The sequence below is a fragment of the Lycorma delicatula genome, chromosome 13 (assembly GCF_047948215.1).
Source record: "Lycorma delicatula isolate Av1 chromosome 13, ASM4794821v1, whole genome shotgun sequence".
Taxonomy (NCBI): Eukaryota; Metazoa; Arthropoda; class Insecta; order Hemiptera; family Fulgoridae; genus Lycorma; species Lycorma delicatula.
This window is the reverse complement of record NC_134467.1, coordinates 44,472,277-44,492,298: the sequence shown is the minus strand read 5'-3', so window position 1 is coordinate 44,492,298 and position 20,022 is coordinate 44,472,277. Positions and strand designations below refer to the sequence as shown.

At 30.7% G+C, this 20,022-nt stretch overlaps 1 protein-coding gene across 2 annotated transcripts in view; it reads left to right on the top strand.

Annotated features, from left to right (window-relative positions):
- Nucleotides 1-20,022, top strand: part of PAN2 (PAN2-PAN3 deadenylation complex catalytic subunit PAN2) — an 81,993-nt gene that overhangs the window by 40,189 nt on the left and 21,782 nt on the right. For both annotated transcript variants that reach the window (XM_075380887.1, XM_075380888.1), the window contains exons 11-15: nucleotides 69-234; nucleotides 7,315-7,485; nucleotides 12,006-12,172; nucleotides 15,270-15,444; nucleotides 18,309-18,484. In XM_075380887.1, the coding sequence (XP_075237002.1) occupies nucleotides 69-234; nucleotides 7,315-7,485; nucleotides 12,006-12,172; nucleotides 15,270-15,444; nucleotides 18,309-18,484 (855 nt within the window). The remainder of the gene's footprint in view (nucleotides 1-68; nucleotides 235-7,314; nucleotides 7,486-12,005; nucleotides 12,173-15,269; nucleotides 15,445-18,308; nucleotides 18,485-20,022) is intronic.

Sequence of the window (20,022 nt, the reverse complement as noted above, 5' to 3'; positions counted from 1 at the left end):
AAATTCTTTCTCATTCAGGTCAAAATGTTTCTTCCATTGCTTTAGTTTTGTAATTTCTGTGTTTACAGAACTGGAACCGGTTTATCTTACATCAGATCCATTATGAGTTATTAGAAGAGAGAAAACGCAAACAAAAAGAAGCGCCAAGACCAGCTTTTATTTATAGGGATACTGATTTTCCCAGTATAGAGCTTCAAGCACGGACTAGAAGAAAACCACGCACTGAAAATTCAGGTTAATTACTTTATTATCATTTTTTATATTTTTTTAAGCTTCAAAGCTAATTATAGTTCTTTGTGCAGTGTTAAAAAACGAATATCAGTGTTTGAAAGCTGCTTAACAACCTTTTACTTTGACTCACAGTAATGAATTAAAATTGAAAAATAACTCTTACAGTTTTCCCTTCAGCTGTTCAATTTGAGCATCTTTCATCATGTGGCACACATCCAACCGATACAAGAGTTCATCCCATATTTTAACCAGCATGTCTGGAATAATGAAAGCGACAGCTGCTTCACTCCTGTGCCACAAATTGGGTAAATCGGTTGGTAGCAGAGGAAAATCCACAGATGTGCACGTATGCGTGCACACACACACCAAATGAAAAATCCCAAATGAAACCTGTACTTCATAAAACGTTATACCACCAAAATGAAAAAAAATTGCATGTGATCAGATTGGGTGACCTTGGAACCCACCACAACAAGCTTTGTCATTGAATTCATGCTGACTAATCCAGAATCAAGAAAAGTCATTTGAATGATCTCATGTAGTGTAATCCTGTTGAGAAGGCTCGGGAATAAAGCAATCTTCTTCCCAATTTTGGGGAGTCCCTTTCACATTGTAAGAGTTCATGGAGATTTTCTGACTCTCCCAGATACATGGTCATTATGCGTGTTAATTTTTTCCATTAAGAAAGTCAACATTTTTTCATAATGTTAACTCTTCACTGAACACAATACAATCGTGAAAGTCATCATGGTGCTGCAACATTTTCATTGTGAAGTCGCATGTGCAGCGTAGTTAGTGGGCTTCAAAGCCTGAAACAGCTGTGAGTAGTATAAATGTATATGTAAGCATTTACTTGAAAACATTCCACACTGTCATTACTTGCATCACTAGTTTGCAGTTTGTCTTCCTGACATTTTTTTTTAGGACTTCATAGGAAGACTCGCTGACGTGTTCAAAATTTTCTCCAGATACCCCCAGTCATCCTATACCTCTCCCCTTTACTTAGATATCTGCCTGTTTCAAACCAGAGAATTCAAGCCATCAGTGAATATTATTGTCACTCGAAAGAGGATCACAAGTAAACTTTTTGCAGAGCGCATGTCAAATTACAGTTTCACATTTACCAAATTGTAAAACTCACAAGGCTTGACAAAATGACTTTAGTGACAGTGTGGTATGTATTGCTCACAGTATCTATATATATCCAATCGCTACTGCTAGTTTTAAACTAAATGTAAAATAAATCTGACTGCAAAATAGACATTATTTAATTTCATTATTCTAAATAATAAATCTATATGGCGGGTTATATAAGAATATTTGTCATAATTAAATTTAATTTTTATAAATATTTAACTTTTTTTAACAATTGATATTTTTTCATAGGTGTAATTCGTGCTAAACCGCATTTTAGTCCTGCTAAATTTGTACAAACATCGTTTTGGAATATTCCTTTATGTAGAGTTATGGATGGCACGATTGATTCCTCACCTTTATTAGATTTCATTTCTGCTGGTTTGTAAATTGTTTCCTTTTTTTCATATCCTTTTTTATCCCATGTTATCCTTTTGTTTTGTCCTATTTGTTGTTAAAATAAATAAATATATAGGAATAACATGTTAATAAATTATGGGAACCCTGAGTGACTTTTCAACAGTTAAACATAGAAAAAGAACTATATTTAACAAATGCTACCTTGAAATGATTCGTCTTTTGGTAAGAAACTACTACTCCATGTGAGGGCAACTCAAAATATTTTTTTATGTAATAGGTACGATTGTGAGACATTTTTTTAAATGGAATTGATAAAAAAAAGTAAAAAAAAACATTGGGTTACTAAAACCCTAACTAAAAAATCTCAAACAAAGAAACTTGAAATAGGTCATTTCAAGGTTGGAAAATTACAAAATTTCATTTTTGTATGTTTAGTTGTTAAAAGGTTATTTAATATTTAAGGTTTCTGGTTTCTACTAACATTCTAATTATATATATACTAACATTATATGTATATATATATATATATATATATATATATATATATGTATTCATGATGTGTAATAAAAAAAGAAAAATTTTTAATTTTGCATGCTGTCTTTTCGACTGAGTTTATCTTTTTCTCATTTGAGGGCATCACTGTCTGTTATGTTTATCTATATTTTTAGCTGTGTTAGACATAAATATTTGATTTGTTGTCATTGAAAATGACAGAACAAAGGATTTGCATTATTAAATTTTGCATTAAAAATAAAATTAAATGCAGTGAAGATTTAAAAAAAGATTTTAGCAGGATGTTATGTTGACACCAGGGATTTTTATAAATGGTGTAAACATTTCAAGGCCATGTAGATGTTGAAGATGACAGAAGGATTGAATGTCCTAACACATCACTAATAGATGAAAATATCGACAAAATAAAGGACACTGTGATCAATAATTAAATAACTATTAGAGAAGCAGATGAAAAGGTGGGAATTTCTTATACCACTGTCTTATGGCTAGTGTGAAACAAGTTGCCATAAACTACATGTATTGGGTATGAAACAAGTAGCTGGAAAATTTATTCCAAAATTGTTGAAAAATTACATAACAATTGATTGCTAAGAATGCTAACGACTCAGAATTACTCAAATATGTCATAACAGGTAACAAAATGTAGGTGTTCAGCTATGATATTTTAACAAAAGTCCAATCATCCCATTGAAAGCTTTCTGAAGAACCAAGATCAAAAAAAGCTCACGGAGTTTGATCACATGTTAAGGACTTAGTATATTTTATATAAATATATTTTTTTTTATTGGAATGGTATTGTCCATTATAATCTCTAACCACAATGTTGTACTGTTAACAAACAGTATTATATGCCATTTTTGTGAGGCAATTCAAAGAAAATGAACACAAATGTGGGCAAACAATACATTGATTTTTCACGATGATGACTGGCTATTTGTCTTCACATAGTTACATATAAATTACAAGAGATGACAGGAGATGTTCTTTCAATCATTTTGAGATGAGAATTCCGGATTCAACATGATTGGGAACCATTTTACTTTCAGTTAACAGATGAGTTCAATGACCGTGCATATGTAATAAGACGCATGCATTATTTTTTCATGTTTTTCATTCATTTTTATGTAATTTGTTTGCAAACTGTACCTTCCAAAACTTCATTTTTGGCTTGCTTTGTTTGAATTCAAACCAAATTTTCGAGACAAAAATTCAGAAGGAAATTAATAAAAATATTTATATTATTATTATTATTATAAAACCATATTATATTATTCCCTGCCTAGGTGCATTACTTCTTAAAAATTGTTGTGTCAACATTACTACTTGTTCTATTATTATTCATGAAAAGAATTCAATATAAAGCATAACCAAAATCATCACCTATAGTTTGCAAATTCTAGTGTGCTCAGTGAGACTTGTGCCATTTTCACTCTGAGCTTTTTCTTGTGAAATAATTAAACATTGTTTCTTAATCAGATTGGTGGCAGAATTGAGCAAAAACTCAATGTATATGCTGTGCTTATGCATGAATCATGTTTTAAACTACTTTAAATAGTTTCTGCATGAAATTTTTTTTGTTGAAAATGTCTTCCATCTACAGCCATAAAACATCACGCCTGTGAAGGGTTAATATAAGTTGTTATTATTTGGCCTAAAATAACACCATAATAATGTCACATACTGTTATTCTCTAGACATGGCAACCTGTGATTTTTTATTGTTCCCATTGATGTAGAGAATATTAAAAGGTGAAAGCAATACATGAAATAAAAAAAAAATTGCTTAGTGAATTTTTAGTTACATCTAAAAATGCTTTTCACAAATGTTTTGAGGATTGAAAGAAACACTGGAGTAAGTGTGTTGCAACTCTGGGGAATACTTTAAAAGATATGATAACGATATAGAAGAATAAATAAATTCTTTTTCATAAAAATTAATATTCTCATTATTTTTTATCACATCTCATATACTGGATGATTCCAAATTGCACGGCAATCTCTTGGAAAGTGATTCTATAGCCAAAAGTAATAAAAACTTCATATAAATATAGGTCAGAAAATGGTTTGTATGGTTTGAAAATGGTTAGTTTCAGATCGTGAAACATTTAGCCCTGCTTTCTGTTTCCTCTGTGAAATTAAACCATATTAAAATCCTTCGGATACAAATTAAGGGATTAATTTGGTGCTTCTTTATGATTTTTGATCTATAAAAAATTGAATAAAACTGTTCCCAGACCCCTATTTCAATTAAGTTTTAAGAAAAATGGGCTAAAACACAGAAAAATTTTGTCGGAAAATACTCTTGTTTAGGTTTGGAATAAAACAGCTTTGTTAATTTACCAATGAACAAATAAAAATTTCTAGTTAACTTTGTAGAAGATTTGATGATTCCTGTTTTACAAGAAATGGTATTGTAAATGATAAAACACTCACACTTGGGCAGAAGAAAATTCCAGTGAGACTGCTACAAATCAATTCCAACTCACCTTTTTGTTTAATGTGTTATGTGGTCTTCTTGGTGATAATCTTAAAGTTCCTTTTTTCTTATTGTCAAAGCTCAATGGAGAGCGGTTCTTGCATTTTTTACAAACAAATCTGATGGAACTCTTGGAAGATATTCCACTTGCAGATAGACTGCAGATAAGGTTTTTCAGTAATGATGCTCCTACTCACTACTGTTGTGATATGATGAATTATTTAGTAAGCAATGGATTGGTTAAAGCGGACCTGTAAAATGGCCACTTCGATCTCCCAATTTCTTGCCAGCAGACTTTTTCCTTTCGGGTTGGATGAATTCTATTCTGTTCATATTGACGCAAAAGAAAAATGAGACATTGTATAATAGAAGCTGGAACTACTGTTACGAATAATAATGATGCTATTATACCTACCCAGCTGAACTATGCATTGAACAGAATGGCGGCCATGTTGAGCAATTGCGTTGAAGAAATGCTTGCAGTACTATCAAGTAATCATTTTTAGAAAAAGTCAAAAAGTATGTGATTTTATTTATATTTTTTAAATCTTAATTTTATTCATTTTTTCTGTTCATAAGTTTTCTATTTGTTTTTCATCATTTTTCGATCCAGTCTTGTGTGTTTTGTTTCTAATTAAAAGTTGAACTTCTCTAAGTTGTGTTTAATTTTAATTGATTTACATCAGTTTTCTCAGAATTAAATTCTCTACAAAGTTAGCTAGAAATTTTTATTTGTTTATTGTTAAATTTACAAAGTTATTTTTTTCCAGACCTAAAAAAGTGTATTTTCTGAAAAAACGTTTTTGTGTTTTACCGCGTTTTTCTTAAAACCTAAGTGAGGTAGAGGTCTGGAATCACTTTATTCAATTTGTTAAATCAAAATTTATAAGGAATAAGCAAATTTATCCCCTCGTTTTGTACCCCAAGAATTTTAGTATGGTTCAATTTCACAGAGGGAGCAGAAAACAGGGCTAAATGTTTCTTAAGCCAAAACTCACTAACAAACTGTTTTCCGAGTTGTGATAATATGAAATTTTTTTAATTTTTGGCTATAGAATCATCTCCTGAGAGATTGCTATGCAATTTAAAATTGTATAATGTAGTTTTTGTATGTATCTGTATTATTCCAAAAATGTAATTAGTAGTTCTAATTTTTACTATTAAAGGTGTATTTTGTTACAACAAAAATAAAAGTTTTATGTCATATTAAACATTGTTTTTTTTACATTGTGCTTGAGAGTTTAACTTATTTGTAGCACATCTATAAAAAAAGTAGTAAATGTATAAAAAGTATTTTGTTTTTCATGTTTTCTTGTGTAGAGTTTTAATAGTCAATAACTTTATTAATATAAGGAGTGTTTTTAAAGTAAGGTAAAACTGAAAAGTATGAACAAAATCTATTATTTATACAATTAGTCCAGAAAATGTAATAGCCTCAATAACGATAATATTAGATAAAAACAATATTTCTTTAATTTATAAACCAGAAAATATTTATTTTGAATAAAGTTTGGTGACTGTAACAAAGTAAACAAGTCAAATAATAACTTTGTGATAGAAAAATATGATACTGTTTTTTCAAAATAAACTAAAGTATTATGAAAATATCAATTAACTTCATTTTCGCTTACATCAGGTCTAATTTTATAATCTTACATCTTGTTATAACAGGTAGTGGGAAATCAAAGTTTTAATGATAATTTTGTTGTGATGTTTTTTTCATAATTATGAGATTTTTATAATGGGGTCAAGGTTAATTTATATATATACTCTACAATACTTATAAATAACACATGCGTTAAGAAAATTCTTGACCTGACAAAGAAAACACAAGATTTGTAGTCTCAGATTGACCTTTTGTGAGATGTGTGGTTAATTGAAACCCAACCACCAAAGAACACCGGTATCCACCATCTAGTATTCAAATCTGTGTAAAACTAAGTGTGCACAGCATGTCATCTAAAGGATCATATTTGACTTGCACCATCTCTGTATTAGGCTTAGAACTTTCTGAACGACTATGATGTGTCATAATAAAGTAAATAGAAAATTTAATTCAACTCTCAAGTAATTTAAAAAAAATAATAAAACACTCATCCAGTAAAGAAGTATCATTTTTCTTCATAAAAATTATAGAAAAAATTGACATACAAGGCACAAACAAAACTGCTCAAAATTAAAAAAATAATATTTTTTAAAAATTGCTATATTTTAATAAAAGTAATTTCATTATTTTCCCTTACTCTCCCAAGATTCTAAAACAAACTAAAAAGTTTTAATGATGCAGAATTGTGGGCATAGCAACTGCAGAAAGCCCATCTACATTTCTCAGAACTCCACTCGTAGTATGCTTACTATGTTTATCTAAACTAGTGGTTTAGTGTGAAAATATTTTCTAAGCATCTGTGAGAAGTTGTACCAAATTCTTATTTATGTAAAAACTTTATACTCCAGCAGCGCTTTTAGGTATTGTATTATTATTATTATTATTATTATTATTATTATTTGTGTCAGTACTATATAATTTTAAAATAGGTCTTCATATGATAAGTACTTGTTTATAATTAGGTATTAATTTCTATTATTCTTTGCTTACAGATGACGGATCCACAGTATCATCTAATGTGGAAAGTAAGGATGCTGAAACAGAAATCAGTAGACTTTTTGGTAGTAAACAATTACATATACATAGATGTCTAAAGTGTAGCCGAGAAGTTAGCAGAGAGTCGAGTTTATTGGTTTGCAATCTCATTTATCCAGAAGATTCAGGTAACCTTTTTTTACTTTGTTTTTATTTTTATAGCATCATACAATATTTATAGAATTAACGACTATTATTATTCCTTATAACACCACCTTTTCTCTGGCCTTCTTGTTTAAATTTTTTGTCCTTAGATGGCAGTCGTGTCATGGTACATTATGTACTCCACTGCGTACTATTAGTAATGCTGACACTACTTCAAATAATTTAGATAGAACTATTGCACGTCTACATGTTTATGTCTCTAAAGATAAACTTTGAAAAATAATAGTTTATCAATTTTTGTACAAATTAAAAGGAATTGTGTATAGCAACATAACTGTCTTTCCCTCTTTGTAATGAACTTGTCTTTGAGATGTACGCTTGATATTTCAAAAAAATATTTATAATTCTTGAAGGAGTTTGTCTTTAAAGATTTATATCATACATATCATTTATTAATAAAATTGAGTTATACATCTTACCTTGCGCATTTCTATATTATTATATTGAAAGTTTTACTTTATTTGGAAAAAACCTATAGGAATCAGCATTCTACAGTCATTTAACTTTGAAACAGCTGTGTACTAATAAATACAAAGCGAGTACACATATATGAAGAGACTGTACTTTTTTGTAACAAACAGCTGATATTGCCAGCAATTTTAATGGAGATTCTTGTAATTTAACTAAAACTAATTTTAATTATGAAACTATATACGAGATACGTATTATTAAATCAGATATTTCACGCTAAAAAAATGTCTACGTTTTGTGAAATCTTAAATAGAAATTTAAAAAAGTAAATGACTATTTTAAAATATCATCAGAGAAATTTTTTAAATTATTTTAAGTATAAATAGGAACTCAAGTAAAAATTCTAACTTTTTTTTTTTTTTATTAACAAAGTTATGGTGTGCTACTGGGAAAGAAGTTACATTTATTTTTTTTTTGTGATTGGTTTTTTACAGTATGATTAATAAAGCAGACATTATTATTAATTAATGCAGAAAAAGATATGGTTTATTACGGTGAAAATTGTAGTTTATTTTCCTGCGTAGGAAATATAATATAGCTATAGGAAAAAGGAAAATATATAGATCAGTTCAAAATTTCATAATTGGGATTTTTGTTGTAAATATTGATTTTTAATTAGATACCCCTCATCCAAAAAGCATTAAAACAAAAGCAGATGATACAGTTGTAGGACTCTCCTGTCATGTGGCTTTTTTTCTGATGCACAGCTTACACATACAACTTAATTAAAAATATTATTTGAATATAATTTTTTGGTTTATTTAATTCAACGATTTTAACTAAAGCGTATGCACATACCATATTTCATTCGCGCAGATTAGGCGGTATTAGCAGCCACTTTAAATACTTTTTTACACTTTAAATATTATTCATTTATTTAATTCTACTGCTCACCTGTGACATTAAAACATAGCAGATGATTACAGCAGCTGTACATCAATGATACTAGCACTCTTTGTGGTGAGAAGGAGTACAAATGATGCACTATACCCACTTAGCCACAAGTTTATTTAAACCATTTTTTGGGGTGAGAGTGCGATTAGGCTAAATTTTTTTTTGGAAATATTATTTTTTAATTGTTAAGAAATGCACCTAAGAAAAGTAAGACCTTAATTAGACGAAATTTCAAGATACTGGGGATGATCTTGCTTTATAGCCTTATCCCCTTGACCTTTTAAGTTGGAAAATTTATGGCATCAATGTCCCATATTTAGAAGTAATCATGTCAAGTTTGGTCAAAATCAATCGAATAGTTCTGGAGATATAAGGTGTGAAACACTGGACACTACGTACATGTGAACATTTCTTTCTGGATTTTGTGTTTTTTGGGCTCCCATAGGTGTCAAAATATAAAGATCCGGTGAAAACTGCTTATGCTCAAATTGGGCCAATTGCAATACTTTCTCTTCTAAAGCTATAGCTCTCCCATAGTGCTACGCAGGAAAGTAAGAGTCTGTAGAAATTTCTGAAGATGTATCTACATTTTGACCTGTGTTTTGATTAATATTCTGGACTGGCTCTAGATAAATTTTTTGAAAATGACTTGAAAAATTTCTATACATGAGGCACTGTTGGCATTAAATTTTGGAAAATAAATTAAAAAAGAGGAAGGGGTAGTTTTGGCCATATTGAATTTTTTTTGCCTTTTGTACAGTGGTCATAGAAAATTGAGCTTTTTAGAACAATGAAAGGAGTTATTGAGTTATTCTAAATTCCAAATGTGATTGGAATTAAGGATGAGACTCAATGTTATTTCTAATTGGTTTTCACCTAATATCTCAAAACCCATTAACTAAAAATTTTGAAATTTGGCTCTGTATTTCCTAGTTTTAACCTGATTTTCAAACCCATCAGACCAAAGGATATCACAGTATTTATATTTTTTTTATTTTTTGTTTATTTTTTTCTGACTGAATTTTGCAGCAGTTGCCAAACTTAATGGGCTGATTTAGCGCATGAAAATAAACAAAAGCTTTACATAGATAAATGTCCTATCTCACTTTATTTGCCCTCTGTTCTACATTTTATGTTTATCCAATAAAAATTTATATCATAAGAACAGATAGAGATATTTTAATGAAATTTGGAAGTATATGTACCTGAAAACATCTAACAAATAAATTATTTTGAAGATTTTACTTTTGAAAATTCTAAAATTAAAATTTTTTAATCATTAGTAGAGCTTCCTCTGTAAATATTAGTTTTATAAAATTATTTTTTTGTTAAATAAAATATTTTAAGCCGTTTATTTTGAGCAAAATGCCACCTTATTTATTCAGATCGATTGATAAACAGCTTCTATATAACTGAAACTCTTAAAATGAAATTTGTGTAAAAACAGGCATAAAATTGTTAAACCCATAATTACCAGTCTGCATGCCTACAGCCAAGCAGGTAAGATGGTACCCCCGATTATTATGCGAGATTTAATTAAAATATTTCCTTAAAAGGGAATCATGCAAGGGATTATTAATTATTTACAAGAGATAACATTTCTATCAATGCTTATCAGCTAGTGAAATATCACTAGAATCTCTAAGAACACACTAGAAACTGAATTCTAAAACATTTTATTAAATTTGTAACTAAAATTATTTCCTATTTGTATTTTATAATTTATTTGATAGATTTTAGGTAAAAATAATAAAATCATTAATATTTCAAAACTGAGTGATGTATTTGAAAAAAAGGTGGCTAAAAAGGCTGTCAAGGGTTGATTAATAGTTTGACCTTCAGGAATCCAGTGAAGGTACACAATCCCACGAATAAAAAAAAAAACAATCATCATTGCTTTGAATTTTGATTTGCTCATTCGTGCTTTTTAGCTCTCGGTAAAGTTGGGGTCTTCTAATGCTTGGATTGACACTTAGTTTCTGGATCATAAGTGAAATACCAAGATTCATCACATGTTTTCATTCTTTCCAAGAAGTTTGGGGGTCATATTCAGTGACATTCAAATTGTCAGAACAAACATTTTCATGAGCTTTTTATTTGATTGTGAGAATTGTAAATAACATTTTCATGCATACTTATTGCATGTTAAAACTTGCCTTACCTTTTTCAGTTCCTACAGTTACGGCAATCGCACGAATATTTAACCGACGATCGGATCAGATTACCAATTTTTTCAATATTTTTATCTGTTTTTGACAAGGAAGGGTGACCCGGGTGAACATCATCTTCAACATCTTCCTGGCCATTTTGGAAATGCTTAAACCACTCACAACCCATACACGTGTTAAACATTCATTCATTGCCATACACTTTTATTTAATAAAAGATAAGTTTCAGTAGTGGTTTTTCCAAGTTTCACATGAAATTTCACAATTCTTTGCTCTAATAAAACACTTTTTTTTTGGCAAAACAAAAAAGAGATGTTATTCAAACGAAGGCCACGGCAAGACTAATTTGTCTACAGAAACTGGAGTGGTAACAATCGAAAGAGAAGGCTTTACCCTACACAACTGTCAGTCATACAAATTTGGTGCATGCGCAGTTCTTCTGTTTCAGCATTAGTTTTGTTATTTAATAGCCACACCTCTCATGTGTGAAACAACTACACAATCACATGAGAGTCTGTCACTAAAATGTATTAGTTTTTCAATCATTGGCATTTTATTATTCACCCAGGAGTCCACATCAGTTGTTATAAGAATTAAATGTCCTAATCTTTCGTAACTAAAACTGATCTTCTTTACATTTAAATTACTGTTTCTCTATATTAACCTATTTTTTTTATGAAATATTTTTCACATTTTATTTCAAATTACTTGTTATTAGATGTGTTTTAATCTTTTACTTTATGAATCCTATGCGGGTAGCTTTGTTACGTTTCGGCTTGAATTGTAAAAGTAATCAATCGTTAAGATAAAACTATCTCTTATCGATAGAAAATAAGAATTTAAAAATATTTAACCTATGTATATTTATATTTATTTGTTGATCATACTAAAGAGATCTACAATTTCCAAAATTAATAAATTGTTTATTAATTTATTCATAAATAATTTAGATGGGGAATTTAGTTTCTGCGAGGTTTTACGTTCAAGTCTTTGTCCGGAACAAACAACTCCGGCTTGGTGTGATCAGTGTGAAAGATTTCAACCGACATTACAGTCACGTAGATTACAAGTACTTCCATCATTTCTTACGGTCAATTGCGGTATGGATAACATGCAGGTATTAGCGATTTTTTAATATTATTCTACACTTTTTATTATATTTTGTTTTGGTTTGAATGCTTTGTAGAGTTATTAAATAAATAGTATCAATCAGTACTATTATAAAAAACAAGGAAAATTGAAAATGTTTTGAAATGGATTTAATTTGAATGTATCATATATGAGTGAATGGTGAAGTAGTTGAGAGCTTTAATAGTATATCGTAAATGACTGCTCAACAGTGAAATGCTAAAAAATTTTAAATTAAACAAATGTTATATGAGATTATTATTTTGTACTTGGGGTGTCTTGTAGCCACTTTTAAAATTAGCTGTGAAAAAAATATTAACTAGCACATTTATTTAAAATTTTTGAAGTGCTTTCTACAGGGCTTTCTACAGGGTGCGTTGTTCTCTACTGAAAATAGTCATTTTGATGTAGGAATCTTTTCAAAATTTCACATTTCTACATGTAATGATTGAATAGTTATGAGTTCCCTTACTTTGTTAATAATTCTTGCATACGTCTGTTTGATGTTGTATTAAAAAATATTCAAGTCAATATTTTCTGAGCAGGAATTTTAGTTAATTTGTCAACTGCTACCTGACTTCATTAGAGAAGGTGTAAACATAATTTTCAGATTTCAATATGGCAAGCATATGTACTCGTAGTCTGGATTTAGTAAGTTGGTAGAACTGTTCACAGAGCAGGAAATTCAATAATCTTTGAGACGGATTATCTTCCCAGATATATTATCGTTTTTTCATGTGTTTAATGAGTGGTACTACGAGGGTGAATCAAATATAAATGATATTTTTTTAATAATTTAATTGATTAATAATATACACAATTGATACCATTTAGTTTCTTCCATGATCTACACACTTTTGCCAATGATTTGGAAGCTTGAATGTTTCTTTTCATATAAAGTTTGAGGATGAGTCATTGACCAATTGCGCACATGCTCCTTGACATCTTCATTGTTTATTTATTGTTCCCCTCCAAGCGATTCTTTCTTTCTTTAGGGTGAAAACAAAAAATAGTCTCAGGGGTACAAATCTGAACTGTAGGGAGGGTGGTTGAGGGTTTCCTGGTGCATTTTTTCCAATCTATCCCTTGTCAAAATCGTGGTGTGCAACCTAGCATTATCATGGAGAAGTATGATGTCTCTGACGGGCATACCCCGTCTTTTGTTTCAGTAGTTGGCTTTTGTTGACTTTAGCAGCTGGCAATAGTAACCCACATTTACTGTTTGTTGATTGTGGAGAAAATCAATGATTAAAACTCCCCTTGAGTCAAAAAAAATTGGTGCAAGAACTTTTCTGGGTTTTGACTTCCACTGGGCAGTCCTCATCCTTCCATTGCCACTCCTTACTTGCAATTTTTGACTCTGGAGTGTGATGATGGACCCACGTCTCATAACATGTGACAATGGTCCTAAAAAAATTGTCCTCCCAAAATTGAATCAGAAGTCTTTCACAGATCTCCAACTTTACCTGTTTTTGATTTTCAGTTAATAATCTCAGAACCCATCAAACACAAGCTTGTCTAAAGCCAAGATGATCAGTGATAGTAGATTGAACGTTCCCATAGTTTTTGCCCTTTTCTGATACGATTTTTTTCAACCGTGAACTGGAGCACCTTTGATAAGCTCTTGAACAGCACAGATGTTCAGCTGTGAGACTTGACCTTGGGTGTCGATCATGACTTTCATTTTCTACAATTTCTCGCCTGCCCTTAGTTGTCTAGCTCATGTATACACTTGGTTCTGGGACAGTTTAGCGTCCCCAAACTGTACCTTGTAATGTGTTAAAATTTCCACAGGTTTAAAGCTTTCATTTGTTAAAAACTTTATGGTTATACGTTGTGCAACAGACAATGGAACCTCTGCCTCACTCATGGCTATACCGACGACAGAACAGAGCGGAGGAGTTAACCAAGCTGGTTACTCCTCTTTAACCCACCAAACATTAACCCCCACTCTACCATCCAGCTCGAAACAAAACTGCTTGCTGCGTAGAATAGGAAAATTACTGTTTAAATTTGGTTCACCGTCATAGATCTGTTAGCAATTGCTTCTTATGAGGGATACCTCAAATGTAAAGTTTTTGTCAAAAACTATTTGAAAATTTGAAAGCTCAAAAATTATTGTGGTGCTGGTGAGACATGCAACAGAAAATTTAAAATCAAATTTGAAATTTTTACTATGTAGGAGAAGATGATGTTATTTTTATAAATATTTAATACAAATAAACAAAAATAGGATGTTCTTTTCCGTAAAAAATTATGCAATAAATTATTTAACTCTTAAAACCTGGCTTTAATTTCAAAAATTATTTATCTGTTTCAGTGATGAAACATGCATATAAGTATGAAAAGCACCAAAAGCATGTGTTAGACAAAAATATTAAGTTACATTTCTTTGTACCTATTTACTATGTAAATCTCTTAATTTCTAGGTTTGAACTGTATATAGTATTATCAAATTTGGCGAATTTCTCCCATATTTATTCTAAATTTCTTTATTGTAAAATTAAAAACTCGTACAGTTCTTGCTCAAGAAAGCTGACTTTTCGTTAATTTAGTTTGGTTTTAATATTCTTTTAATTCGGTTTAATATTGCTAACAATAGATACTGATGATAAAGAAACAAACATTCCAACTTGCAGCATCATATTGTACCCCGCTTCTAATTTGTTGCACTCAATTTTTTTTTACTTTAAATTGAGCATAACTCAAGAATGAGTCAACCAAATCTTTACATGCACAACTTCAGATAAGTTTTAGAGCATATCTAGATTTCAGTGAAATTGATCTTGTAATTTTGGAGATTTTCAAGCCCCAAAATTTTCTACGTAGACCTAAAAATATAGGTCTACTAGACCTAGACTATAGGTCTATTGGGGTTTGGAAACCCCAATTTAAGGAAGTAGTATTTTCATACTCCTCATACTTCAGAAGGTAAAGAAATTAATTTTAATCCCCCCCACTGAATGCAATCCAGGCGACTGAATGTAATCCTGTAGTTTACTGAATGTATTGCTGTACAAGTCGCTAAAAAATAATTGAAGTTTTTTGTTTTGTGTATATGAATAACAAAATTTTTGTAATTTTAGGAGAAAAGGTTTTGGCAAAATCAAATGGATTGGTTAGTAAAAAAGGCGTTAGAAATGTCATCAGCAGATGGTACACCAGCTACTCGTCATAGCCCGATTACTAGTAAACCATGCCGATATGGTACTAGTTGCACACGACCTGGTTGTAGATTTAAACATCCTGGACAAAATAGTGGTAATGCATTTTTATTATTTTTTTAACATATAATTTTATTGAATATTATGAATGATTTTAGACATAAATTTATCTATATGACTCACAAAAACATCTTGAAATTTCTAACAAGAATTTTTTTCTTACCTTTCAGAGTTTTGTTTTTTATTGTCATGCTTTGTTTGAACTTTAGTAAAAAATATCTCAAGGAAAATTTAAAATAAATTAAACCTGAAATGCTTTGCGATTTTTATTTTTAGGTTTTTATTTATGGGATCACAGGATTTGTTAATGCAAGGTTACACTGATGATTTTTTTAAAACATATTCAATATTGTCAATGATGTACTCGATTTAAAAATGGATATCAATTGGTTCAATTGATACAATTGGTGTGGTAATGATCCAAAATCAGGAAAAGACTGTAATTGTTATTAGGCTTCTGTCATGCAACAAAAGACAAAAATTTATGTATTTAGAGTACAATTTCATGCCATGATATATAAAAAAAAATTGGAATTGTGTAATGAATAGCAAAAACCATTTATTATTGCAAGACCAAAAAAGTTTTTTTTGAGGTCATCAGGAACTGGTTACTTATTTTTTTGATGATGAAAAGTTTCTAAATTTTATCCTAATAGGTAGTAAAATAGGGATTTATGGCTAGAATATCAAAACTAAAGTTCAGTCTTTGCCATGGATAGGAAAAGGTTTTCTTAAAGCAAAATAAGCTTGTTAATTTTATATTGTCAGTTTTTTGACAGTACAGGTTTCAATTGCTGCCAGTTTATGCCTGAAGGATAAACTATAAACCAGCATCACTACTTTGAAATTTTAAAAAGAATAAACTGTCATCAAGGAGTTACCTGATGAACTTTGAAGCTCCAAATCATGGTTGCTCCAGCATGACATTGTACTCTTTTTATTAAATCTATATGTTTTGTTCCAAAGATGGAATGACTTTTTCTATTTACCCTGTCTATGGATAGGGCCTCCACTTCACTAGAGCTGACTTTTTTTGTTTTTTAAACGCAAACTAATACCTGATTTTGATATTACTGAAAAGATTAAAACAAAATTGCTTATGTCGTTGAAAGAAATTCCAGCTGAAGCTTTTTACAACGTGTTGGGAAAGACTACTGAAGTGAAAACATTGTTGGGAAAATGTATCATTAAAGGAGGAGATTACTTTGAATGTAATAAGAACCAATAGCTTCCAGGTAAGTCCTAACAAATTTATGTAATAACAGTTTAATGATTTTTTGAACTGATCTTATATATATATATATATATATATACTTTTGAAATTAATAAATAAATTTTAAATACTGTGTGAGAAAGGTGTTCCAATAAGAATGCTGGATATAATTGGGTGCATCAATTATTTTATTTTCATGAAACGCCATACATTTTTATGAAAAATGTATGTTATCATTACAAAAGATACTTTTGCAATTCAAGTATGAAAAGTAATTAACTGGTAAATGCCCCTGCAAATTTTCTTTTCACCTAGTCACTCTATCGATAAAATTCGTGATGACTTTTTCACAGTCTTACTCCTTAATTTGGCCATTTACACATCAGATTTGTGACAGATCTCTTGAGGTGTAAGGTTAATGGTTTATTTTCATAAACCTGCAATTTCCTAAACCTGCAAAGGAAGAAATTCCTTCTTTTCCGATTCTGGTGGTTTTTAACACGGTAGCACAGCGTCAGGTTAAATGTCGTTAACCCACCGGGTTGGTCTAGTGGTGAACGCGTCTTCTCAAATCAGCTGATTTGGAAGTCGAAACCAGCGTTCAAGTCCTAGTAAAGCCAGTTATTTTTACACGGATTTGAATACTAGATCGTGGATACCGGTGTTCTTTGGTGGTTGGGTTTCAATTAACCACACATCTCAGGAATGGTTGAACTGAGAATGTACAAGACTACACCTCATTTACACTCATACATATCATCCTCATTCATCCTCTGAAAAATTATCTAAACAGTAGTTACCGGAGGCTAAACAGGAAAAAGAAAAAAAGGTTAAATGTCGTTGCTGGCCATTACACACAAGGAAACTTGGCGTATTTATTTCTCATGCAACAAAGTATCATCTCATCGGCAGTGTAGCAGGCTGCACCATTTTGCTGGGATCACAAACTGTTCAACATCCATACCATTTAGATAAGGTCATATAAAGCTTGTAAGTACTGTTCTCGTTCATTGCCATAGTATTTACATTTCCATCTTGACAAAAAATATATCAGATTTCTCTACCAGCCCAAAATTTTTACCAAACTCATTCTCGTGACTCGTTTTGTTTCCACTACTCAAGTGGAAATGTACTTTATCACTAAAGTTGATTTTTTGAAAAATTGTTATCCACATTTTTACCTGTTCAACAAATTATCTCTGTTGCAAGCAATCAGTTGATGAATTTTGTGCAAGTGCAAATGGAGTTCTTTCACAAGAATTTACTTGACAAACTTCTTGTAATGCCCAGTTTTTGTGAATGACAACAAATGGATGTTGTTAGTCTTACATTACTGACAATGTTTTCAATAGACTGGTTAGAACAAAAGATCTGTAGTCTTTAGTTTGTAGTGTAACCTATTGCTTCAAATTTCTTGTTTTGCCAACAGATTGTTGTCTCATTGTTTATATTTTGATAATAAAGGTTAAGATTGTCTCTGTGTAACACTCATCTTCCTTGTTACAAATTTTATAAAATTTTTACAGGGTTCTATTACAACTAACTGCAACAAAAGTATATAAAAGAACTTATAAGATTAGCGCTACATACCCAAAAACAAAACAACGGAATCCAGTTCAGATCCGATGTTCTTGTTGGGACATCTGTTATGTAAAATGATTTCTTTTTAAAATATGTTTTTGTTTCAGATAGTAGTGTTGGTAATAACTCGACTAGCAATAATAATCCGAGTCCAAGCCATCTGTATTGCTCACATTCATGGTTGCCACAACATATTCAACTTGATTTGACTTCAGCTGGTGAAGTATCAATAAAAAAGTTGGATAAAACTGAAGTTGATGCTATTGATTTATCTGCTACTAAGGTCACATATATTTTATTTATCCTGTAAAATTGAGGTAGTTTGTGCTAATTTATCCATAAAATTCAAATATTTTTCACAGGGAAACCGTGTAGGTTTTCCTGTGAAACGTATATATAACCAAGAATATCTGTTACCAGATCACAAAACATGTTTGTTACCAAGTTGTGAAATGAAATGCTAGAGCAGATGTCTGTTTTTTATTTGAATTGTACTGTTACATATAATAGATCAATAAAAGAATAAATTGCACCCTAAAGATTAAAGTTATAAAAGGCACAAAATTAAAATATCTTCAGAACAATGGTAGTTCCTATGCTGACATATGGATATGAAGCTTGGGTAAGAAAGAGTAAAGCAAATTCCAAGCTCCAGAACTGTGGAAGTTGGTGTCCACTTTTTAAATGAATGGGCTAGAGAATACATGAAACAGTGAAAGGAGCTTGTGTAAAAAATATCACCAGAAAGAATTCAAAGGGAAGTCTTGCAGTGTAAACCACTAAAGATCAGAAATGTTGTTCACCCAAGAAGGAATTGGATGGATGTTGTTTGAGGAATTGAATTTAGGACCAAAATAGTTGAAAGGGTAAACCTTTCTGGCAAGAAGGAAAATAATTTTAAATTACAGGGTTTCAGTCAAATGAACCTCGCCTTTTAGCAAGATCGTGATATCTTGCTAACATCTCGCATGTTTCCAAAACTTAACAAAACTTCATCCATGATGCTGAAGTTTTTGTCAACTCTGGTAACACTCTTGGCCTGGTAATGATAAATATTTTTCACTATTCATCATACAAGCCACGATCGTTCCCACACCATTAAATGAAAAATAACCCTAAAATATTGTTTTCCATTTTTCGCCATTCGTTTTACATTTTGGTGGATATGTTTTGGACTTTGCTGTTCATCATCAGCTCTTCATATGTGCTGTATTCTTAACCTCTGAACATAAAATTGGGATTCATCAGAAAATAATATATTTCTTCAGTTTTCCTGAGTCAAACTTTTGTATTCTCTAGACCATTCATGACATTTTTTCATCATTGCAAATGTTAATGGTTGCTTTTTTTCACTGGTCTACCAACCCTCTCATCAGTTTCCAATAATCTGCGGATGAACTGTCGAGTCATGTACTTTGACTTCGGTTTCTCCAAGAACTTTTTAATGGTTAAAACTGGTTTTTTGAGGATCTACATTACTTTTTCTTATCAAAAAATGCATCTCTTGAAAGGTCAGTCCATTTCCTCCCACAATTTCTTTACATTTAGGTAATACTGAACGAGTTTAATTTTTCAATTTAAAAATTTTATTATTCAAACTTAAACTCACCTTATATCTGACCGATATAGCTGATTGAGCTGTGGAGGTGTTTTTCATATAAAGCGATTACAACAGCCCTCTTCCTAGGTGTTACATCCATTATCACAAACTCTCTCTTTACACAACAAATTTATATATATTTATATAAATAAAACATAAAAAGGACTATTAGTTTAATAAAGTAAATATGTTTTATTTTACTTTAATTCAAACAAAAATGT